This window comes from Aquarana catesbeiana, linkage group LG01 (genome assembly GCF_042186555.1).
Source record: "Aquarana catesbeiana isolate 2022-GZ linkage group LG01, ASM4218655v1, whole genome shotgun sequence".
In the NCBI taxonomy this organism is placed as follows: Eukaryota; Metazoa; Chordata; class Amphibia; order Anura; family Ranidae; genus Aquarana; species Aquarana catesbeiana.
This window is the reverse complement of record NC_133324.1, coordinates 484,196,470-484,222,165: the sequence shown is the minus strand read 5'-3', so window position 1 is coordinate 484,222,165 and position 25,696 is coordinate 484,196,470. Positions and strand designations below refer to the sequence as shown.

Sequence of the window (25,696 nt, the reverse complement as noted above, 5' to 3'; positions counted from 1 at the left end):
CCTCTAGATTACCTTTTCCTCAACTTCTTTTCAAATACAATCTGGTAGATTCGTGGAGAGAAAGTAACCTAATGAAAAAGAAATTCACTTATTTCTCGCACCCTCATCAAACCTTCACCAGAATAGATCATATTTTTCTAACAATAGGAATGATACCAGAAATTATTGCATCAGATATAATTCCGATTCTGTGGTCTGACCATAATGCAGTATACACTACTATAGCCTCAGCCATACCAAAAGCGCATGACCCAACGTGGTACTTACCGGACATAATGCTCAAACACCCACTACATCAGATGGCCATTGAACAAGCTTTAAAGGAATACATAATAATTAATAATACAACAGACATTTCCCCAATAACACTGTGGGAAGCTCATAAGCCTGTCTTGCGTGGTACAATACAAAGACAAATGGCACTATTTAAACGGAAACGCAAAAATCTAGCAAAAAAAACTAGAACTCAATTTTAATGCAGCCTACATATCATTCCAAGATAATCCATCTCAGAGTACAAAATCTCATCTGGAAAAATCTAGATTGGAATACGATCTATTTCTCACTGAGTCAGTTGATAAATCCCTCAAACGCTCCAAACACAATTTCTACATGAATACAAACAAACCAGGCACATATTTGGCACGGGCATTAAATTCAACTAACAAATCTTTCAAACCAATACGTTTGAAATTATCAAAAAATGTTTATACTTGTAATCCAGTTAAAATAGTCCATAAATTTCACTCACACCTCGCAACTTTATACAAGACAAACAATGAATTTAATCCTACAGAGGCTGAATCCTTATTCTCAAAAATAACCTTACCTGAGTTGTCTCAGAATCAAAAAAGCAGTTTGGATGAGCCTATAACTATAGATGAAGTTGCTAACGCCATAAAAGACCTAAAACTTAACAAAAAGACCAGGCCCAGACGGCTACTCGGCTTTATACTATAAAGCCTTCTCAGAAATACTCTCTCCCATTCTCACTGAAACTTTTAACAAACTTCTAGAAGGACATTCTTTTCGGCAAGAAACATTAATGGCAATTGTTTGTATGATCCCAAAACCCCTTTCTGATGATACTTCCTGTGTGAATTATCGGCCTATCTCTCTGTTAAACCTTGATATTAAATTATTAGCAAAAATAATAGCAAAACGCCTCAATAGCATTATAGGAAAATTAATACATAGAGATCAAGTAGGCTTCATGCCAAATAGACAGGCAGGCGATAAGATACGCAGGGCAGTGTTATTGGCACATATTGCTAAAAAACGGAAAATCCCTTTATGTTTTCTATCTCTCGATATTAAGAGGGCATTTGATACAATATCCTGGCAATATATGCAATATTCATTACAAAAATAGGGTTTTGGACCCCACTTTTTAACATGGATCAAAGCATTATATAATAAACCCAAAGCCTATATAAAATATGCTGGATACAAATCTGATGCCTTTAATATCGAAAGAGGTACCCGACAGGGTTGCCCATTATCTCCCTTATTATTTGCCCTTATACTCGAACCCATGGCCCAATACATCAGAACAAACCAAACTATAACTGGCATTGAAGTAGGAGGTATTACACACAAATTATGTATATTTGCAGACGATATATTACTTTTTCTATCATCACCACAGGTCTCTGGTCCTAACTTAATACCAGCTCTTGATGGATTTGCAGCCCTATCCGGCCTTATGATTAATCCTAAGAAATGCCTAGTGCTTAATATTTCGCTCACAAACATGGAATTGATCCCGGCTAGGGCTGCACTCCCATTCACATGGGCAGAAAAATCAATCCCATATCTTGGAATTCATTTAACAGCATCTCATTCTGACTTATTCTCAACCAATTATCCTCCTGTATTAAGACAGATCACAAATCTAATAAAACAATGGTCGCAACTTCCTTTATCCTGCATAGGGAAGATTAATGCAATCAAAATGACTATTCTACCCAAATTGCTTTATCTATTCAGAGTCCTCCCTATTCCAATTCCTTCCTATTTTTTGAGAATAGTACAAAAAAGAGCAACTTCGTTTATATGGGGCTCTTCTAAACCACGTATACCTATACACACACTACATCTTCCCAAAAATAAAGGAGGCCTGGGATACCCTAATTTTACTAACTACTACAGAGCAGCACATTTGGCCAGTCTGTCCAAATACCATGCAAAACAGGAAATCCCATTATGGGCATTTATAGAGGCTTCAGAAAATGCCCTCTATTAATATCAAACTTGTTATGGCTTGATCCTAAAGACCGCTTTAAAATTCATAATCCCATAACTAAACACTTCTTATCTCTCTGGGATAAACTAAAAACCAAATCAGTTACAATCTCCACACAATCCTCTCCTTTCTTTTATCAGAAATCCGGCCTTTTATCCGGCATGGATCTACCCAAATTCTTTTAAAGCTTGGACAACATCAGGCATTCAGACACTAAATGACTTCATAGCATCTAAATCATTCCTTTCATTCCCATCGCTTAGAGAAAAATATGATCTACCAAACTCTGAGATATTTAGATATCTCCAAATAAAAATTTCTATACACCATTCCTAAAGGAGGATACACCATTATCCCAATTATCCATTTTTGAATCAATCTGTACAAAAGATCCATTTGCTAAAGGTACAATTTCATCACTTTATAATCAATTTTATGGAGTAGTAAATCTTAATAGACCCTCTTACGTTCAGAGGTGGGAGGAGGACCTGGGACGAACTTTAGAAGACACGGACTGGTCTAACATATGGCTCACATCTAAGTCATCTTCACCCAACATCTTAGCACTGGAGACAAATTATAAAGTCCTAACTCGCTGGTACCTTGTACCCGCTAGAGTGGCAAAATAATCACCTAATACCTCAGCTCTTTGTTTTCGAGGATGCCCAGAAATAGGCACACATTTACACATATGGTGGATGTGCCCAGTAATCCAAACCTTCTGGAAGGAAGTCTTCGTGATTGCATCTAAAATATTTAAAAAAATAATACAACCAGATCCATATATAACTTTACTTAATCTAAAACCGGAATGGTTAACACTCTCTCAATTCAAACTTATGATCCAACTAATAACGGCTGCAAAACAAACAGTGGCCAAGGAATGGAAATCTCCTACATTGGTACTAGCAGGAACAATTCACAGAATGAATAATACAATGTTCCATGCTAAGATGGTAGCCATCGATCAAAATCAAATTCCAAAATTTGAAAAACTTTGGCATCCTTGGATAAAACAACAGTTCCTGTCAAATTTCAATGACTCTGTCCTGTTGCCATGGTAACAGATTAAATGACTTACAGAGATACCCATTCTAAGGCTTCAAAGAGAACTAAAAAGAATAATAAACTGACGAGCGGGACAACCTTGTGGACCATACCTCTGCCTTTCTACCCTTTTTCTTCTCTTTCCTTTTCTCCACCTTACGATTAAAGCTCATCAGAATTTATTTGACCTATATACACTCTACCTGTAAACAATATGTATAGTAGGTATAAATCATTTAAATACCTACAAAAGTAACTAAGGAAATGATATATATCTTTAATTTAGGTTTACGTGAACCCAATGTTTAATATTTGAAATTTCATGATATTTACCTATATAAACCCTACTGTAAAACAATGAGCTTACTTTATAGACCCTTGTAAACTTACTTTATGTATCTTTATAATATTGTATACTCAATAAACTTCTTTTGACAAGGAAAAATAGTCATATTAGGTTATTGATGTATCCAGCATTCCTCCCCCTTTGTTGTGTGAGTATGTAAGGCAGCAGGTTCCATGGCCACAGCTGGTGACCTGCTATCTTGTGACCATTTCCCCCAGGTTCAGACCTAAGCTCATCCTTGCAAAACTACTACTGAGGTGGTACAGCTTTCTGGGATCTTCAACTTATGTTGGAGCAGTTGTGGCAGCTCAGGCTCATTCCTACACATTTGGTGGGAATGACCCTTAATCGCTTCTTTGCCCAATGCAATCACAAAGCACAGATGAAGCAATTTGCTGCATGTCCTATTATTTCAGTTCACACCAACTGGTGTGTGCTGAAAAAAGTATGACATGGTGCATTTTTTACCCCTTGCAGATTGTTGTGACGCATTACAGCACACACACTGCGTGTGTATAGACATGTATGAAATGGCATTTTGTGACAATTCAAAAAAGCTTTAAAAAAGTGTGCGATGCATTGTAACAAAACATTGCACTGCCCCTTCAGAGTGCACACCGCAGTGTAATGGGCTGCTGGTGTGAATGAGCCCTTGAAGAAAAAAATTTAAATCTAAGAAAGTATTTGTAGACACTTGTAACACTGGGGGGATCATTTATTAAATGCAAATCCACTTTCTACTAGAAGAGCACTTGGACGTGCAGTCGCTTTAGATCTGAGGGGTAGATCCTGAAAAAAGGGGAAGCTCTGCTGATTTTATCATCCAACCACGTACAAGCAAAAATGCTGTTTTATTTTACTTGCATAACCCTCTCAGATCTACAGCGACTACACTTCCAAGTGCACTTGTAGTGCAAAGTGGATTTGCCTTGAGTAAATAAACCACATAGTTATATATTTTAATCTGTTGTGGAACAAGACAAATCAATACAACAGCATTGGTCCTGGGGATGTTATAATGTTGTCACCTAAAATCCCCAAAAATTCCACGCTCCGAATAATAATTTACAACATTTAGTAGCTAATACTAAAATACTTGACACAGAATTTAATGTAATATAAAATCCAAGTACAGAGCTCAGATGAAAATATTCATACAGTCAAATATCTGGCATTGTTTGCTTCACACAGCAAACAATAAGAAATTGTGCACACGTAGTAACAAATCAACGCCTAAGGCTTCACGCACACGAGACTCCGATGCAAACTCTGCTGAACATGTTTTTAAAAGCTGAAACCGGCGTTTAGAAACACCAGTTTTGCCGAGTTTGCATGCCGCGTTCAGCGGCGTTTTACCGCGTTTGCATCTAGAAGCGTCTGCAGAGCAGAGAATAACATTTTGCAACCCAAATTTGGGGCCCTGTATCTCAGGGCCACTTGGTGCTAGGAACCCCAAATGGAACTAACTCTACAACATACCCAAAGCTGGGGTTCCTAGCACCAAGTGGCTCCGAGATATGGGGCCCCAAATTCGGGTCACAAAATGTCATTCTCTGCTGCAGAAAAGTGCTTGACATTTTGTGACCCGACTTTGGGGCCCCATATCTTGGGGTCACAAAATTTCAGGGTCACACCCAAATTTGGTGTGCTAACACAGTGGAACTAACTCTACAACATATCTAAAGCTGGGGTTCCTAGCTCCAAGTGGCCCCGAGATATGGGGCCCCAAAGCCGGGTCACAAAATGTCAAGCACTTTTCTGCAGCAGAGAATAACATTTTGCGACCTGACTTTGGGGTCCCATATATCGGGGCCACTTGGTGCTAGGAACCCCAAATTCGGTGTGCAAAACTGTGGAACTAGCACTACAACATATCCAAATTTGGGGTTCCTATCACTAAGTGGCCCCGAGATATGGGGCCCCAAAGTCGGGTCACAAAATGTCATTCTCTGCTGTGGAAAAGTGCTTGACATTTTGTGACCCGAATTTGGGGCCCCATATCTCGGGGCCACTTGGTGCTAGGAACCCCAAATTTGGATATGTTGTAGTGCTAGTTCCACTGTGTTTGCACACCAAATTCCTAGCGGGTCGCAAAATGTCATTCTCTGCTGCAGTTTACCATCATATTTCTGTATTTTCTGGTCCAAAAAATAGGGTTCCTTTAAAAACACTTATGAACGCAAATACGGCTAAACGCGGTACTGGCGTTTAGCGTCTGAAATGTGGAAAACTTTTGTGTCTGAACCCATTTTTTTGCTTCTGGAAAAACGCGGTTAAACACAACTGCCTAAAACGACAAAAATCGAGACTGTGTACATGGACACATAGCATAACATTGAGTTCAGGGGCAGTTGAAAAAAGTGTCCAACTGCCTCTGAATGCGCGTTTAACAGCATCTCGTGTACATGATGCCTAAGACAATTTGTGATCAATCCCGGTGAATATGCAAAGTCCACAAAACTGTGTTCTCCAAAAAAATGCAACCCTCTGCTGTGCCTCCCTCCAGAGCTTGCAAAAGGATTCTGTGGGAACAGAAGAAAAAAAAAACATATGCTCTTTATCAGAAATCCATGGCTCTTCAGAGTAGCTATAAATGCTTGTGGGACCAACTCACTATACACCAGAGGGCAGAGGAAGCTCCAAATTGCAACCAAATTCCTCTTACAGAACAGGGAGACAGAAAGAAGAGCCAAGTCTCACAGTGCAGCAAATAAATAAAACACCTTTATTTAAAATAAGTATCACACGTACAATATTGGCTCTTGATACCGTGCATAAAAATAAAGCTGGAGTATAAACCAGTTACCCTGCACTCGGCTATAGCCTCAAAAAACCCTAGCTGCTGGTGAAATAAAACTTCCCAGTGTTTCTAAATACCATAATCAGCATACCAGCACTACAGTGAGTATCCCTGTATAACCACTTTGCTATTATATATTTTTATACATATATGTTTTTTTTAAGCAGAGGCCCTAGAGCAGCAGTCCCCAAGCTTTTTGGCTCCAGGGACTGGTTTCAGGGCAGCCAATTTTCGTGAGGACCGGGGGTGTGGGGGATGGGGGCAACGGGCTGGGTAAGGATGGTGGTTGTAGTGGATGGATCAGGGCATGGGATTGTCAGAACATTTGGGGTTAAAAGAATTTATATTCATATATATATATATATATATATATATATATATATATATATATATATATATATATATATATATATATGCCTTTATATTGTATATTTTTCAAATGAACATGAGAGGAGCCATTTTGGCTCTAAAGTTGAATCAGAGTTCATAGCCCATGAATAGGCATTGTTGCAAAAGTTGCTTTATGTCTTGAGACTGTGTAAAAATACCAGTATCCCAGGTTATATATCTTTTGTCTTTGACACTTATAGATAAGGGAAGTTGGTACAAACTTACAAAGCCTGCAAAACTAAATAGTATTTTCAAGAACAAACCACATAACAAAAAGGGCTTATCCACAAATGATATATTTTAAATAATGATGTTTCTTTTATACATCTTTACAATGTATCTTTATTAGGTAACATTATATAAACCTGTTTACTACATCTATATTATTATAAGGTTGCAAATATGGTATCTTATTTAGGAAACCATTCATGAACAACTGTTAGGCTTATCGTAAGAATCCTGACTTCACTTTTATGGCATTTACAGCCCCAGTTAATTGTGTGGGGTATATTTTCTCATACACATATATTTTAAGAAGCGCCAGGATGGCTGGGGATATTGACACTTGATTGTCAACCATTAGACAATTAGTGGTGTTTTGCTAAGCCAAGGTCAGAAGGTCATGTCAATCACATTTAAAGTAATTTCTGATCCAACATCGCCCCTAAGAGGCTGAAATTGGTAATTATTCAAAATGGCGTTGGTCTTGGTTGTCAAGGTAACATAGGTAATTCCATTGTCATATGACATCATCCATTACATAGTAATGAGACCTACACCCATTTTTGGGGTGAGATAAAAAGGAGAGACAGATAGCCGGAAAAGGGGAGCTATGGGAAGATCTGGGAGAGCTATGGGAAGAGAGCTATGGGAAGATCTGGAGGAGCTCTGAGGATGACTGGACAGGTCTATCTCTAAGGTGGAAAGAAGTCTCTTTTGGGACTTGCTTCTCAAACTGACAGAATTCTTAAAGACCTGGTAAAGTATTAATGTTTCCAATGTATACCTTTTTAGGTAATTGAAGTTTGGTTGAGCATATTCTTGACTAACCCAATCCATTGTTAGTTCTGCTTTGGAGTGAAGTGAATTCTAACTGCAGTATGAATTTGTTTTGCTTCTAAACCAAGAGATATATATTGTTATATCTCACAATACTGACTTCAAAGTTTTAGAATTGGATTGGTTATAGTATGTGTTAAACCATTGATTCATTCTAAATCTAAAATATAAGCTTTGATTAAATTATCAAGCTGTGCACAATATAACAATTTTGTTTGTGCATTTAAGAGTGTAATAAGAAGGTCTGTTGGTTTTGAGAAGAGATCACATCATAGTATTAAGGTAAACAATATTTGTTTACACAAGTCCGTGAAGTCACGGAAGGCTATTCACAAGTTACCAGGTTTAAAATGTACAAGTATCATTTAAGTATTGAAATGTGGTATTTTGTTATAAGAAATTGAATAAGAGAACTGTGAGTATTATCTGAACCATCATTTATCTTTGATATGTAGAAGTATATCCATTTATTTGTTTTATCACAAAATATACCTGATATTTAATTTGCACTGTATTTTTAGTTAATAAATATATATTTTTGAACAACATCATTTGTATCACTTGTCTTCAAAATAGCACGGATAAACGAACTTGAATTTCTTGTAGGTATTGGTAGGAAATTGTAAATCTCCCAAATCAAAGATTTGCATATTTTCATGATTACAATACTATTTTATTATTTCAGTATAAACATTCTGACAGGATATTCACGAAGTCTGTTCTCAGCCCCCTTTACACCACAACCCCCCTTTACAGCACAGCCCCCCCTTTATATCGGTGTTCACAGTCCCCCATTACATCACAGTTCCTCCTTAAAAGCAGTCTCATATTGTCCTCAGTTCCCCTTCACATCACAGCCCCCTTTTACATTACAGTGCCCTTTACATTAATGTAACGGGGACTACTCTGTAAAGGGGAAAAGAGAGAAAAGATATACTGTACCTGTGCTCAAATCCCTATAGCTTGTACATGTATTTGAACTATCTTTTCTCTGTTTTAACACAGGTCAGTGATCAGACCGACACCTAGTTGCTCTCCCCCACCTTGTGTCTTTATGCCCCGTGTTGGCATGGTGTCCACCATAGCATTTGCAGTGGGAGAGCAGTGAGGACCGGCCATAAAAGGGATTATTTTGACGCAGTTGGACAACTTAAGCATATATTGCAATGTGTGTGAACTAAAAATCCCTGTTTTTCATTGCATAGTTTGCTGGAAAGGGTGTACAGCAGTGTGCAGAGGGTCCATCCAGAATTTGTAGTGTTAAAATGTGGTCACACCCCTTTAGCACCTGATAGTTTAAATTCACGTACAAGCTATTAGGATTTGAGCACAGGTATATCTTTTCTCTGTTGTAACGCAGGTCAGTGACCAGACATGAACCTAGTTGCTCTCCCCCACCTTGTGTCTTTATGCCCCATGTTGGCATGGTGTTCACCGTAGCATTTGCAATGGAAAGCAGTGTAGGACTGCCCATAAGAGTGATTACTTTAATGCAGTTGGCCGGCTTAAGCATATATTGCAATATGTGTGAACTAAAAATCCCTATTTTCTCACCTCGTCTTTCAGGACAGCACCTGGAGAGAGCGCAGCTCCACCCACTTCCCAGGAAACACTGCAGTCATTCCTTTAAAGCCTGGACACTTCCACCATGGCCTCAGTTGTAGCGTTTCCTCCAGCCATGGTGGAAGCGCTGCAGGGGACCAGGGGTGTGCTGTGCTCTCTCCAGGTGGAGTAGGGTAGGAGCATACCTGTTTGTGCCTTTTTTTTTTTTTTTTGTGTCTTTTGTTACAACCAGCCCAACACCCCCCCCCCCGACGGGGGCTGTTACGATGCCCTTCAACTTCTCAAGCCCGGCAAGGGCAGAGGCCGACGGAGGTCCTGTGCCGATAGACAGGAGGGCGCGGGCTTAGGGAGTCTGCATGGTGCAGCGTCTCTGGAGTCTGTGCTTGTCCGGTCCGAGTGGAGGGTGACGTCACTGCCGGATGGGGCGGGACTTCCAGCAGTGTGCAGCGGCTTCCAGTTCCGGCCACTGGAACGCAGAAGGGGAAGGCGGCTTCGGCAGTGCAATTTCCGATCTTCGCAGTAGCGAATGGACCAGGAAAATATGAAATAAAAGCTGCCGGATGGCTGCTGGACACTGGGAGAATGGAGCCAGGGTAACCAGCAGTGAAGGCGGGAGCAGGAGCCACGAGCACCAGCCAAGCCCAGGTAGGAGAGGCAGTGGTCTCTGTTAATTACCTGGGCTATGTATGTTTTTTTTTTTTGTCCCTCCCTTCCTCCCCTGTAGGAGGGGGGGGGAGGGAGCTTGCCTCACACTACGCAGGTGACTTCTCTGGGGAGTGTGTGGGTTTTTGTTTTTTTTTTGTTTTTCTACAGCAGTGGTATTGTAGGGTAGGTTTGTTCCACTGACTGTTTGGGAAGGAGATCCAATGTACAGTATATTTACAATGTGTTTGTTGGCTTGGTGTATTTCAGACTAAAGCTAAAGAGAAAACTAAGCATGTTTCCCCTCCCCCTAAGAAATGGTGTGTTTCATGTAAAGCTTCCCTTAGGGAGTCTTGGACCAAACCTTTGTGCAGGTCTTTCATAGCAGACTTGGTCAGAGAGGAGACTTCCACTAAAGTGCCCCTCTGCCCAACCTAGTGAGATGCTCACTTCATTCCGGAAGGAATTGAAAGATACGTTTCAGTCCTTCCGCTTCTATCTGGACAAACGTCCGATGGCGCAGTCGACAGTTCTCCACCCAGCACTCACATTTCCTCTGCAGCCAGGAGAGTGGTTAGTGAGTCGGAGGATGAGGAGAAAAGTATGTCTTCAGGGTCAGACGAGGGGGAAGGCAAAGAAAAAAAGAGGTATCGTCCTCCCTTTATAGGCTCTTTGGAAGAGGTAGACTACCTTCTAAAGACCATACATATGACCCTAAATATTAAGGAGGATAAGAGCCAAATTGTCCCTACATGACAAAATGTATCGGGGTATGGATGAGGTCAAGCATCGGGTGTTCTCGGTGCACAAAGTGTTGACAGAAGCTATAAAAAAAAAGTGAGTGGAAAGACCCAGAGAGGGCCCCCTTTTTTTTCCAGGTCTCCTAAAAGGAGATTCCCTTTTGACGAAGATAGCACGCAAGTTTCAAACAAGAGACCTAAACTTGACGCAGCTTTCTCGCAAGTATCGAGAATCACCGACTTAGCTTTTGAGGACATAGGTGTTTTGAAAGACACTATGGACAAGAGAGCTAATTCTTTGGCTAGTGTAGAATCCCAAACCTTTTTTAACAATCTCAAACCAGCAATGGCATCTACGGTGGTATCCAGGAATTTAGAACATTGGTTGGAACAACTAAAGGGCCATATTGGAGGCAGGGACCTCTCGCAAAGATTTGCTGGATACTTCACCAGTCCTACAAACGGCAGTAGGTTACATGGCAGATGTCTCGGCTGAGTCCGTAAAGATGTCCGCAAGATCTTCAGCATGAATTAATTCAGCTAGACAAGCTTTGTGGGTAAAGGCCTGGTAAGGTGATTCAACCTCTGGTATTTGGCCCCGATCTTGACGCTGTTCTGGACAGAACAGCAGATAACAAAAAAGCATTTCTGGCCAAAAAGAAAGTTGCACCACAACCTAAAAAGAATTTGTCCTTTTCACCAGAGCTGGGACTCAAAGGAAACAAGACAGAAGACTTGGCGGTCCCAGAGGGGTCAAGGGAAATCTGAGGTGTTTCGAAACCCCAGCCAACCCAAAAAGACCCAGTGATGGTCTCCCGACTGTAGGAGGAAGGCTCCAGTCTTTTTTCCCGCAGTGGGAAGGGTCGACATACAGTGCGTTTTTGTTCTCAAAGTAATCTCAGAAGTTCTCGGAAAGCCCACCGTCTCGATTTTATGTGACGCAGCTCCCAGAGATCAAGAAAAATCTTTGGCGATGACATCACTCTTGCAGGAATTCCTTCAACAGAAAGTAATCCGGGAAGAGAAAGGACTAGGGTGTTATTGACATGTTTTTCTAGAAAAAAAGCCAATGGGAAAATTCAGGTTAATACTGAATTTAAAGATCTAAAACAGGTCCATTCGATACAGAAAATTTTTTCGTATGGACACAATTATTCGGTGAGGAAACTTCTTCCCGCGGGGTGCTTTCTAGCCTCCATAGATCTCAGGGACGCGTACTTGCATGTTCCCATAACACCAACGTCAGAGATATCTGCATCTGGCAATCAAAGCGGGGGGAGTGGTGTCACACTTTCAGTTCAGGGCTCTCCCGTTCGGTCTCTCCTCTTCCCTAAGGATTTTCAAAAGATCATGGCAGAAGCATTGGCATCACTCAGGTTGGAGGGGGTCTCAGTAGTACCATATCTGGACAACCTCCTTTTGTTTGCCAGCTCAAAGGACCTATTATGCAGGGATTTGAAAAGGGCACAGAGCAATTTAGAAAATTTGGACTGGCTTCTGAACAAGGAAAAATCAAACCTAATTCCTTCTCAGGTGATCATTTTCCTAAGGTATGTCATCAACTCGGTACAGGAAAAAAATTTCCTCCCAGAGGAAAAGATGATAAAAGGTGCAGGCAGCAGTAAAGAAAGTACAGGCAAATCTGTTACAGTTCGGGCAGCCATGTCCACGCCGGGGCTTCTCACAGCCTCAATCCCAGCTGTTCAGTGGGCCCGCCCCCATGCGAGAGACCACCAACAGGCGATTCTACAGACTTGGGCCTATGGAAAATCTTTTGGAGAAGCAGATCAGGATCCCATCTCCAGTAAAAAGAAAGTTAGGGTGGTGGAGGAGGCAAAGGAATTTGAGCAAGGGTTTGTTCTAGACCTTTCCCGCGGAAAAATTTTGACAACAGATGGGAGTCCCTGGGGGTGGGGTGCGCATCTCGAAAGCCAGATGGCCCAAGGGTCCTGGTCAGTAGAGGAATCCAGGAGCTCCTCCAACTGGAGGGAACTAAGTAGAGGTCGACCGATATGGGTTTTTCTCTGGCCGATGCCGATGCCGATATTTACAAATCGCGATGGCCGATATGTGATGCCGATTTTTTTGGCCCGATATATTAGGCCGATTTTTTTTTTTTTTTTTTTTTACCTTCATCTCATAAAATCTAACAGTTAGACCCCTTTCACAATGAGGCGTTTTTCAGGCGCTTTTGGGCTAAAAATAGCACCTGTAAAGTGCCTGTCAAACGGCTCCCCTGCAGTCTTAGTGTGAAAGCCCGAGTGCTTTCACACTGAGGCGATGTGCTGGCAGGATGTTAAAAAAGTCCTGCAAGCAGCATCTTTGGAGCGGTGTGTATACCACCACTCCTGCCCATTGAAATGAATGCGCACCGCTGCCGAAGCGCCTGCAAAGCGTTTCGGCAGCGGCGCTTCAGGGGCGCATTTAACCCCTTCCTCGGCCGCTAGCTGGGTTATAAGCGCCCTGCTAGCAGCCGAATAGCGCCGCTAAAATGATGGTAAAGAGCCGCTAAAACTAGCAGCGTTTTACCGTCAACGCATGCCCGCTCCAGTGTGAAAGCAACCTTCAGTGATACAGAAATTTTTTTACATTTAAACATTTATTAAACAAAACAAACCTCCAATCAGTTCACTTGTATGTAGAAAAAAAATATAAAAAAACACCTCTCTTAAATATTAAATACACAAAAACAGGTAATCAAAACTTCTGGATGAAAAAAAAAAAAAAAGGACTTTACTGCTTAGTTTTTTTTAAAATTTATTAGTGTATTTTTTTAAAAAAAAATTGCATTTGAAAGACCGCTGCGCAAATACCGTGTGACATAAAATATTGCAACAACCGCTATTTTATTCCCTAGAGTCTCTGCTAAAAAAAATATATATAATGTTTGGGGGTTCTAAGTGATTTTCTAGCATAAAATACAGGATTTTTACTTGTAAGCAACAAATGTCAGAAAAGATTTAGTCTTTAAATGGTTAAACTGAGAGCTTCTACACACGGAATTTAGTTCATTCATAAGTGTAAACATTGTATCCTTCAGGTTCTTTTTATCAGATTTGGCAGGCTGCCCAGAGAGGGGGAGAAGTCGCTTCACACAGGCAACTTACACTGACTTCTATTACAGAAGTCTTTTGCAAGTCGCGCTGAAGCTATATCGGCTTTTTTTTTTTTATCAGCACAATCGGCCGATGCCGATTAAGTAAAAAACCCCAAATATCGGCCGATATATCGGCCGGCCGATATATCGGTCGACCTCTAGAACTAAGGACCATTTTCCAGGGGCTGTGGGCCTTCAGATAGATAATCAGGGGCCAACACATCCAGGTGTTGTCAGACAATGCCACATTAGTGGCCTACATCTCAAGACGGGGGCACAAGAAGAAGGTGTCTTCTAAACTTGGCCCTGCAGACTCTGACTTGGGCAGATGACAACTTGGCATCCTTAACAGGGCCAGATAGCGGACTTCTTAAGCAGAAGAAGGATGCTAGAGTCCGAATGGAGCTTAAGTCTGGAGGTTTTTCAGAGGATAGTAGACAGATAGGGGGGCTCCCCAGGTAGACCTTTTTGCATCACAAACAAATGCAAAAGTACGGGTCTACTTTTCTCTGAACAGGCAAGACCAAGCGGCGGGTCTGGACAGACTGGCTCAGCACTGGACCTTCTGCTTGTGCTACGTTTTTCCCCCTGTGCAAATGATCCCTTTAGTACTCAAGAAGCTACAGGGAGAAAAGACGACCCTAATTCTAGTATAGATATAAACCTTGTGAGCTGCCGAAACTAAAAACCTCAAACAAAGCTAAAAGAAATATCAACTATACTATAAAATAGATGCCAGCACTCCCCACACTACCTCAAAATGTGACAATGCAAACATATATAACCCAATGTGCGGTGATAAAGTGAACATGCAGGGTGACACCTTGTTTGTGTGTAAATATATATACTTTTTTTTTTTTTTTTTTTTTTACAATAAATATATCCCAAATATAGTGCAAGTGCTCAGTTATACTAAATATAAAAATAAAGTGCAGGTGCTCAGTGTGTTTGTACACAGCCCTCAATAATGTTTTCAAGCAAACAATGATAATAGTTCATAAATGTAACAAAGGAATAGGTGAAAAAATGGTGTCTTCAAGCAATGTGCACTCTCCCCCACCAGGTGTATCCTCACCTTAAGGGCTTTAAAAATGAGCCTGTAGTGTATAGCAACAGCTTAGATGGTGATCATGTGTTTTCCTCATTCGTATAGTGGCTGGTTAACTTTAAGCATAGATCCCATATTCATTGCACCTCCTGGTAAAAACGTCGATCAACAAAGCCACAACTTCCTCCTGGTCTTTTAGTAATCACCTCATATCATGCAGGAAATAACAGAGGCGTGCAATAGTGTAATTCCGTTTTTAAAATAAATGTAATATCAACTTAAGCTCATAACATTACACTTACATTTAATATATTCTAATAGCCCCGTATTGGCCCAGGAGGCCTTGGTTTTTAGTCATACTAAAGTTAGTGGTAGAGTCCCATTGGTTGCTTCCGACCTGAAGGGACCTGCTGACTCAGGGTCTCCTTCTGAATCTCGACGTAGGTCATCTCAAGCTAGCAGCTTAGTTACTGAGGAGCAAATCCTGAGGAATAAGGGTTTGTCCGAAAGTTTAATTTGTACCCTGCTAAATAGCAAGAACAAGGTCACAAGAGCCATTTATTTTAAAACCTAGAAATGCTTCAATTCCTGGTGCTTTTCAAAAAATTACTCTCCACAGGAGGACCTTTCTGTTCTGGAATTTCTCCATGACGGAATGGAGAAGGGTTTGGCAGCTAGCACCTTAAAAGTTCAGGTAGCTGCACTATCAGTTTTCCTAGAAAGAAGGTTATCTCTAGACCCTTGGATCATCAGGTTTTTTCAAGGCACTAGCTAGGGCTAGGCCGGTTCCATTTAAGTTTTCCCCAAATGGGATTTATCAGTTGCTTTGCAGGGTCTAACTAGAAGACCTTTCGAACCACCCGAATTTTGGTTGTTAAAACTAACACTGCTGATAGCAGTCACCTCGGCTAGAAGGGTCAGTGAACTTCAGGCAGTATCTATCATTGAGCCTGTCTTGGCAGTTTTCCCAGATCGGGTAGTACTGAGGACAGACCCGGGGTTTTTGTCGAAGGATGCTTCAGTTTTTCACAGATCCCAAGAGATAATTCTACCAACGTTCTGTCCAATTCCAACATGCCCTAAAGAGAGAGTTTCATAGTCTGGACGTAAAGAGATGTGTTTTATGCTATCTGGAGGTAACAAGAGAGTTTATAAAGTCCAATTCTCTATTTTTTTTATTTTCTGGGTCTTCTGGGTCTCGTAAAGGTTATGAAGCTTCTAAAAGCATGATTGGTAGGTGGCTTCGGATGGCTATCCACAAAGCTTATAGGCTGTGCAAATAGAACCCCCTGCAGGGACGGTGGCCCATTCAACTCGGGCTGTAGCAACATCCTGGGCAGAATGAGCTGGGGCTTCGCCAGGGCGAATCTGCAAGGCGGCCACATGGACAAGTTATTTCACCTTTACTCATCACTATAGGATGGACCTGCTCTCGGCAGCAGAGCAATCATTTGGCAGGAAGGTCCTGCAGGCAGTGGTCCCACCCTAAGTGTAAGTACTCGTTTATCATCTCCAGGTGCTGTCCTAAAAGACGAGGTGAGAAAACCTTAGTTAGACTTACCGGTAACGGTATTTCTACGAGTCTTTCAGGACGTCGCCGATGATCCTCCCTTGTTTGTAAATGTTTATGTGTTGTTGTTGCTATGTTCTGCCCATATAATTTCAGTATGGCTAGAGGTACTCGGTAACAACTGAGGCCATGGTGGAAGTGTTCAGGCTTTAAATGACTGCAGTGTTTCCTGGGAAGTGGGTGGAGTTGCGCTCTCTTCAGGTGCTATCCTGAAAGACTCGTAGAAATACCGTTACCGGTAAGTCTAATTAAGGTTTTTCATTGCATAGTTTGCTGGAAAGGGTGTATAGCAGTATGCAGAGAGTCCATCCAGAATTTGTACTCTGTAAAGGGGCACTGTAATGTAAACATTGGCTGTGATGTAAAGGGGACTGCACTGTAACAGTGCCCCTTTACAGTGCATTCCCCTTTTAATTACAGTGCCCCCTTTACATCACAGCCCCCCTTTACAGCATAGTGTCCCTGTAGTCTGCTCCTTCCCTCTCTAACATCAATCTCTGCCTTCCCTGCTCAGGACTGCTACCTGCAGGGCAGAGGCTGTTAACATTCTGCGTTCCCTCTCCCAGCTCCTCCACCCACCAGCCCTGCTGATAGGATGACATTGTGGGCCAAGGGGTGAAGGAGCCTGGAAAAGACACACGGGCATGGCTGCACAGCAGGGGATGAGCGGCAACTGCTGTCTGAGATAGGCCTGTGCAAACCGCGGTTGCCACTCATGCTCTGCTGTGTGGCCTGGTCAGCAATAGGCCACGGACCGGCACAGGTCCGCTGTCTGGGGGTTTAGGACCCCTGCCCTAGAGAATAAAATGGTGATGGTCGCAATGTCACACAGTATTAGCGGTTTTTCAAATACAATTTTTTTTTTTTTAAATACACTTTAACCACTTGCCTACTGGGCACTTTTACCTCCTTCATGCTCTGGCCAATTTTCAGCTTTCAGCACTATTGCACTCTGAATGACATATATGCGGTCATGCAACACTGTACCCAAATGTTTTTTTGCTATTTTTTTATAAAGTAATTTTTCTCCTTCACTGAGGTGCGTTGATAAGACAGCACTGAAGGGCACTAATAAGGAGGCACTAATATGCAGCACTGATGGGCTACTGATATTTAGCACTGATAGGCGGCACAGATAGGTGGCACTGATAGGTGGCACTGATGGGCTCCACTTTGAAGTGATGTCATCGCGCGCAGCGGTCATCGGGCAGAACGGCAGGAATTGGTTTATACCCCAGCTTTATTTTTTATGGACAGTAACAAGAGCTAATATTGCAGGTGTGATAGTTATTTTAAATAAAGGTGTTTAATTTATTTGCTACACTATGAGGCTTGGCTTTTCTTGGCTTGTTCTGTTAGAGAACTTTGGCAGTTTGGGGCTCCTTTTTCCTTCTGGTGTATAATGAGTTGGTCCCCCAAGTGTTTATGCCTACTCTTTAAAAACGGAGAGCCATGGATTTCTGGTAAAGAGCATATGTTTTTTTTTCCTTCATTCCCACAGAATCCTTTTGCTCTGGAGGGGGATTGTGACACAGCAGAGTTGTATTTGTTTTGGAGAACTGGGTTTTGTGTAGTCTGTATATACTATACGGACTACACTATATACTCTGCTGAAAAATTGGGCATGGGGGGGTTGGTGGTGCCAGAACACTAACTCCTCACAGTTACTCTTGTTGGGCGCAGGAACAGACCCTGCTGTTAAATATTATTTTAAAAATTGTAATTACATGCCCCTGCTAAACAGGGGCAGAAAAATTGGGCCTTGGGTGTTGGTGGTGCCCTAAACCAAAAATATTGTTGGAAGCTAGCATCATCAAGATTTGGGAATAGGATAGGCAGTCTTCAAGGGATCCCAGATCCCTAGCAAATTCAATCAGTTACATCAGCACCAGGGGCTTGGTAGCTGCTGATCCAGGACTGATTCACTTTTATAAATGTGAGCCTATTAATGGAGTCTGTGGACAGGCGCACTCTTTGATCCATTACAAACCCTCCAGCAGCACTGAATGTGCGTTCAGAAAGCATGCTGGATGCAGGACAGGCCAGTAGCTTGATTGCATATTGAGCAAGTTTTGGCCAGTGGTCCATCCTCAAGACCCAGGAGATGCTTTGTTGGAAAGGTCTCCAAGTCTGCTCTTGCCCCTAGATATTCCTGCACCATATAATGCAGACTCTGCCGATGGTTGCTTGAACCTATCAGCCCTGGGTGCCAAGGACTAAAAAATTGTTTAAAGCCATCGGTCAGCCAGCCACCTTCTCCACCGCTCTTCCTCTGACCAAACAAAGCCTCAGAAACACGTTGTCCAGCACCAGGAAATGGTACCCTCCCAGGGTCTGGAAACTTTTCTTCAAGGCGTCCTGAAGATGATTCATCATCTGCTCCATCTGTGAAGGCAGGATGAGCTCCGCAACTTTACCCTTGTAACGTGGATCAAGAAGGGTTTCCAGCCAGTAATGATCCCTCTCCTTGATACCATGAATCCTAGGGTCCTTTCGCAGGCTTTGCAGAATCAGGGAGCCCATGCAGCATAGGTTTGCAGAGGCATTCGATTCTGAGTCCTCTGGGTCACTAAGGTTGACATTGTCATGAACTACCTCCTCCCAGTCATGTACAACTCCTTGGGTTTCTGAGGACTGAAAACCATACCTTGAAGACTGCTGCGTGTTATCCTCAATATCCATGCTGAAACAATCTTCCTCCTCTTTTTCTTCCTGTGTGTTTGGCGGCCCCGCAGGAATGCTAGCTGCATAAAGGGGGCCTTGAGAGGAAAGGATGTCCTGCTCTTCCTCCCACTGTTCTGCCTCAAGTGCCCTCTCCATGATTCCACAAAGCGTGTGCTCCAGCAGGAAGACTAGAAGGACAGTGTCACTGACACATGCATTGTCGCTGCTCACCATCCTTGTGGCCTCCTCAAATGGTGACAGGACAGTGCATGCATCCTTATGTAGCCACTGGCGTGGTGAAAAGAAGCCAAGCTCCCCTGAGCCTGTCCTGGTGCCATACTCGCACAGGTACTCATTGATCGCCCACTGTTGTGTGTGTGCAGCCACTGCAGCATTGACAATGTTGAGTTCCACCTAGTGGGCATGTCACAAATGAGGTGGTTGGTGGGCAGGTTGAATTCCCGTTACATGTCAGCCAGCCGAGCACTGGCATTGTATGACCGCCGGAAATGACGTGTGCCAAGCATGGAACATGTGTCAAGTGTCCCTGTCGGAGGGCGGAGAGAAGGTTGGTGCCATTGTCGCATACAACCATTCCTAGCTCAAGCTGCCATGGTGTCAACCACCTCTGAGCCTGCCCCTGCAGAGCTAACCGAATCTCTGCCCCAGTGTGACTCCTGTCCCCTAGGCAGACCAACTCAAGCACCGCATGGAATCTTTTAGCCTGACTGCTTGCGTAGCCCCTTGAATGCTTACGGAGCACTGCTGGTTCAGAGGACAATTCTGCAGAAGAGGCCATAGAGGAAGAAGAGGAGGAGGGGGTGGAGCAGAGAGATGTGGCAGAATCACAACCATCTTTTTGGAGGCATTGTGGCGGAACAAGCTCCAACACTGAACCCTGTCCTGCATCTTCCCCAGCTGCCAGCAAAGTTACCCAGTGCGCCGTGAGGGAAAGGTAACGTCCCTGACCATGCCTGTTGGACCATGAGTCAGCGGTAATATGAACCTTGCTGCTGACCACCCTGTCCAACGAGGCCAAAACATTGCCTTCCACATGACGGTAGAGAGCTGGAATGGCCTTACGTGAAGAAATGTTTTGTTTTTGCCACTGTGGTACAGCACATTCCACAAATTTGTAAAAGGGGGCAGAGTCTACCAGCTGAAAAGGCAGCAGTTGCAGTCCTAGCAATTTGGCCAAGTTAGCATTTAGACGCTGAGCATTTGGATGGCTGTGACAATATTTTTTTTTTTTTTCTTTTTTTACATTTCAGCAACCATTGGGTAAGCGAAATTTGCCTGCTGAAATCAACTGGTGGTGTACTGCTAGCAGATTGGCTGCAAGTACTTGTGGCACTTATTGCTATACCTTGATTCCTCTCAGTGCAGGTTTTTCTTGTCAAGCATGTGGTGCCCAAGTGGGTGCTGTTCTGGCCACGCTTGATCCGCTTCAAACATAGATTGCAAACAGCAACGGTGTGATCTGCTGCACATGTGTCAAAAAAAGCCCACACCAATGACATTTTGGAAGCCAGTGGGGAGTCAGTAGTGCCGTGGAGCTCTGTGGTGTGATGCAATAGGGTGGCCGCCCTTAAGCTGGCCCCTGGAGGACATCCTGCCTCGTTAAAGTTGTGCCTCCTCCTCCTCTCTTCTCTCAGGCACCCAAGTAGTCAGTGACCTCATCCCCTCCCTCCTTGTCACTGGAGAAAAATTGGCAGTATGCTGTAGTTGGGAGAACATTACTGCTAGTTTCTTGTCCTTCTGTGGCACCCCCTCTCTCTAGGGTCACGTTATTCCCTTCCTCAACCCGGAAACCAACATCGGAGCCTTCAAATTGCTGCGCATCCTCCAGCAGAATGTAACAGACACCATGGTCAAATAATTTTGATTACTCCTCTGTGCATGATGGTGGGGCTACAGAAGGAGTAACTGTGGACAAGGAGACGCAACAGGCTGTCTTGTCACACAGTTGTGCACACAGGTAAAGCTCACAGTTCCGCAGCATACAGGCTTACAGGCAATAGTTCATGGCTCTAATCAGAGCTACAATCTTTTATGTGGTTACTCTCACCCAGCAAGTACACAATCCAGCAATGGAACTTTTCACATTTTCACACAGCATCTGTCTCTCTCTCTCTCTCTCTCACTCCCCTACTGAAATTATATATATATATATATATATATATATTTTTTTTTTTTACACTAACCTGCCTAATCTAGCTCTAATTCTCTCAATCTCCACATCACACTACATACAGCGACCGTGTAAGCAGCCTTATATAGTGTGGGGTGTGGACTTAGCCCCCTAAGCCATGATTGGCTAAAGGCACCCTGCTCTCACAGCAGATCGCGTTGTGATTGGCCAAAGCATGCAGGTCAGGTGCATGCTTTGGCCAATCAGCAGCCGTCAATGCACTGCAATCTTGCAGTGTATTATGGGGTGCTCCGCGGCGCTCAAATATGCTAAGAATGCCCCATATAATCGGTTCGTTTGCGAGCAAACGAACATCGGGACCATCCCTAGCGATAATTCTTAGCAGTTTTTGAAATACTTAGACCAGCCGTCTGGCACCAACAACCGTGCCACGTTCAAAGTCACTTAAATCCCCTTTCTTTCCCATTCTGATGCTCAGTTTGAACTTCAGCATGAGGTCATCATGTTGGGATACTGCCCTGCGGCCCAGTCTCCAAAAGGAGGGGGATCATGCTCTGCTTCAGTATGTCACAGTACAGGTTTGCATTCATGGTTCCCTCAATGAACTGTAGCTCCCCAGTGCCGGCAGCACTCATGCAGCACCAGACCATGACACTCCCAAAACCATGCTTGACTGTAGACAAGATACACATGTCTTTGCACTCCTCACCTGGTTGCTGCTACACACGCTTAAAATCATCTGAACCAAATACATTTTTGTTGGTCTCATCAGACCACAGGACAAGGTTCCAGTAATCCATGTCCTTAGTCTGCTTGTCTTCAAACTGTTTGCAGGCTTTCTTGTGCATCATCTTTAGAAGAGGCTTCCTTCTGGGATGACAGTCATGCAGACCAATTTGATGCAGTGTCTGAGGACTGACAGGTTGACCCCACCCCTTCGACCTCTGCAGCAATGCTGGCAGCACTCATATGTCTATTTCCCAAAGACAACCTCTGGATATGACGTTGAGCACCTGCACTCAACTTCTTTGGTGGACCATGGCGAGGCCTGTTTTGAGTGGAACCTGTCTTGTTAAACCGCTGTATGGTCTTGGCCACTGTGCTGCAGCTCAGTTTCAGGGTCTTGGCAATCTTCTTATAGCCTAGGCCATCTTTATGTAGAGCAACAATTCTTTTTTCAGATCCTTAGAGAGTTCTTTGCCATGAAGTGCCATGTTGAACTTCCAGTGACCAGTATGAGAGAGAGAGCGATAATGCCAAATTTAACACACCTGCTCCCCATTCACACCTGAGACCTTGTAACATGACAAGGGGGAGGAAAAATGGCTAATTGGGCCCAATTTGGTTATTTTCACTTAGGGGTGTACTCACTTTTGTTGCCAGTAGTTTAGACATTAATGGCTGTGTGTTGAGTTATTTTGAGGAGACAGCAAATTTACACTGTTATACAAGCTGTACACTCACTACTTTACTTTGTAGCAAAGTGTCATTTCTTCAGTGTTGTCACATGAAAAGATATAATAAAATATTTTTAAAAATGTGAGGGGTGTACTCACTTTTGTGAGATACTGTATATACGAGGGTTCTTCAAAAAGTTTCTGCAGTTTTGTTATAGGTTTCGCAGACATCTTCACCACAGGGTGGCAATTATTATACTAAACTGCAAGGTCAGCTGCCTTGTCAGACAGACTAGTCACATGACACTCTCAGGCACGAATAATTACTACTCCTCCCACCCTCACCGTTTCCAACAAAAATATAAAAGAGCAGAAACTTTGTGAAGACCCCTCTTATATACACATAAATGTTGTGCGTTGTATTTCTGCTTTAGCCCAGGTTCACACGGAGCTGCGGGAATGAAGCCGTGCAAGTTCAGCTGAACTTGCACGATTTCACTCCTGCATGTCAGTCCCGATTTCAGCTGCAATTTCACAGACATATGTGTGCGTTTCTGCACAGATATCAATGGAAATCTCACCCCGAAATCGCAAAAAGTAGTACAGAAACTACATTTTGAAATCGATGCGGCATCGCACCGATAAGGATGGTGCAATTTCCGGCAATTGCCACCGATTTTGACATGTCAAATCGCACCAATGTGAACCAGGGCTAAAGCTGAATGGGTTGTTTTACAAGGTAATTGTTTATATATACTTTAGGCATAGTGAGTTTGCCTTACCTTCTTGTGCATGGCTTCCTGCTGTATGAGGGTCACTGGGTGGCCTTTATGAGTGCCAAGCAGGGGACACATGGTACAGATGCACACTCTGCAAATGCCACAGTACATCTCCACCAGCCTGTCCCTGTGCTGTGGGCACCGCCGGGTACCACTCCTCATTCTCCTGGCCTCCTCTCCTGCTGCATCACACACATGGTGCCCAGCCAGTGACACCCCACCACTCTCCTCTTCCAGCATGTGCGGTTGGAAGTGCTCAGGGCAATAGGACTCCCCACAGGTCAGGCAGCTCCACCGGGCAGTACATGGATGATGAACTGGGCACAGGTTACATTGCAATGGATGTTGCCTCAGGCTTTCTTGGCTCTCCCTAGGCAAGGTACAGGTTGGGCATGGCTTTTCACAATCAGGAAGTTGCTGCCAGAAGCCCTCAAGACAGCCAAGGCAGAAGCAATGCCCACAGTTTACTAAACATACAGGTACAGGACAGCCAGCACCACACAGTCCACAATGCTCAAGGAGGGGAGGATGACTGAAGGCAGAGACTTCTGGTGACACCTTCTCCATGGCACCTGTTAATTGCAAGTTGGTAGCACTGCTCTGAATTTTCTTCTTCAGAATCACTCCCAGGTCTCCACTCACACCCTATGGAGAAGCCATAAAAAGTGTAGGTGTAATGTGCTGATTGTAGGAGGCAAGCTGTCTTGTGTACACTGCACTGCCCTAGTGAACCTAGCACCAGGAAATGAAACCAAACCAGCTTTACATGTAACTCTTTGTGAGCTGAAAGCTTCGTTGTAAACATAAGCCAGATGATGACATAGAATGAGCATTTGCATCTATAAAGAGGCCAGAAAAATATTCCAAAACCAGATTTTTTTTTTTTTCCAAATATTTTTTATTCAAAGTTTTACAATTTTTACGAAAATCAACAAAAGAAAAGGAAATAAAGAAAATCACAAAAAATCTGTAGCAATCGTACATTCCCTCAATGCATGCACCTGGAGTAGCAAACACTTTACATATGATATAAGCATAGGTAGAAAAATTACAGGATATCAGTAATAGATAAAATCAAATTGAATACATCATTAACCATAGAACTTAGACCCCTTTTACACTGAGGCATTTTTCTGGTGCTTTTGGGATAAAAATAGTGCTTGAAAAACACCTCCCCTGCAGTCTCAGTGTGAAAGCCCGAGTGCTTTCACACTGAGGCGATGCGCTGGCAGGACGTTAAGAAAAACTCCTGCAAGCGGCATCTTTGGAGCAGTGATCCTGCCCATTGAAATGAATGGGCAGCACCGCCGGCAAAGCGGGTCGTTTTAACCCTTTTTCAGCCACTAGCGCGGGTTAAAAGTGCTCCGCTAGCGGCCGAAAACCTCTGCAAAAACGACAGTAAAGCAACGCTAAAAATGGCAATGCTTTACCGCCAGCGGCGCCGACGCCCCAGTGTAAAAGCAGCCTTACACAGCGCTACTCGGATCCCTCTACGCACACATGTGCAAGGAGGAGCAATAGGGCTTTATCAATTGCTAATTAAGGATAATAAGCAAGGGAGCAGTACCACTGTTACTGTATGCCCAGTACAGGTAACAAATACCTCTCAACTAAAGTTTGCCTACCCACTGGGGTTGATTTACTAAAACTGGAGGTTGCAAAATCTGGTGCAGCTGGTGAAGCCTCTAACTTCAGCTTGTTCAATTAAGCTTTGACAAAAAAAAAAAACAAAACATGGAAGCTGATTGGATTGGTTTCTAAGCAGAGCTGCAGGGCCATCTTAAGAGCATTATAGGCCCCCAGACAATACAGTGCACTGGGGCCCTGTCTACACTACATCCACTGACCACTACACTACACTACACACCAGACTAACCTACCTGATTCCTATACAGACCACTACACTACACACTAACCTCTACACACCACACCACCCTACCTGATTTCTATACTGACCATTACTACACTACCCACAGACCACTACACAATACACTACATACTGACCGCTACACAATACTCTACCCACAGACCAATACACCACACACACACAATACACTACACACAATACACAATACACTACACACAATACACTATGCACCACACACTATACACCACACATTACACTATACACTGACTTTATGGCTGCTTCCTCTCCCC

General features: G+C 43.2%; 1 protein-coding gene across 1 annotated transcript in view; it reads right to left on the bottom strand.

Annotated features, from left to right (window-relative positions):
- The window catches only part of TRIM14 (tripartite motif containing 14), a 150,657-nt gene extending 126,377 nt beyond the window's left edge, over positions 1–24,280 (bottom strand). Inside the window, exon 1 of the mRNA XM_073591800.1 lies at positions 23,543–24,280. Coding sequence (XP_073447901.1) covers positions 23,543–24,106 — 564 coding nt within the window. The 5' untranslated portion in view covers positions 24,107–24,280. The remainder of the gene's footprint in view (positions 1–23,542) is intronic.
- Between the last annotated feature and the right edge of the window lie 1,416 nt (positions 24,281–25,696).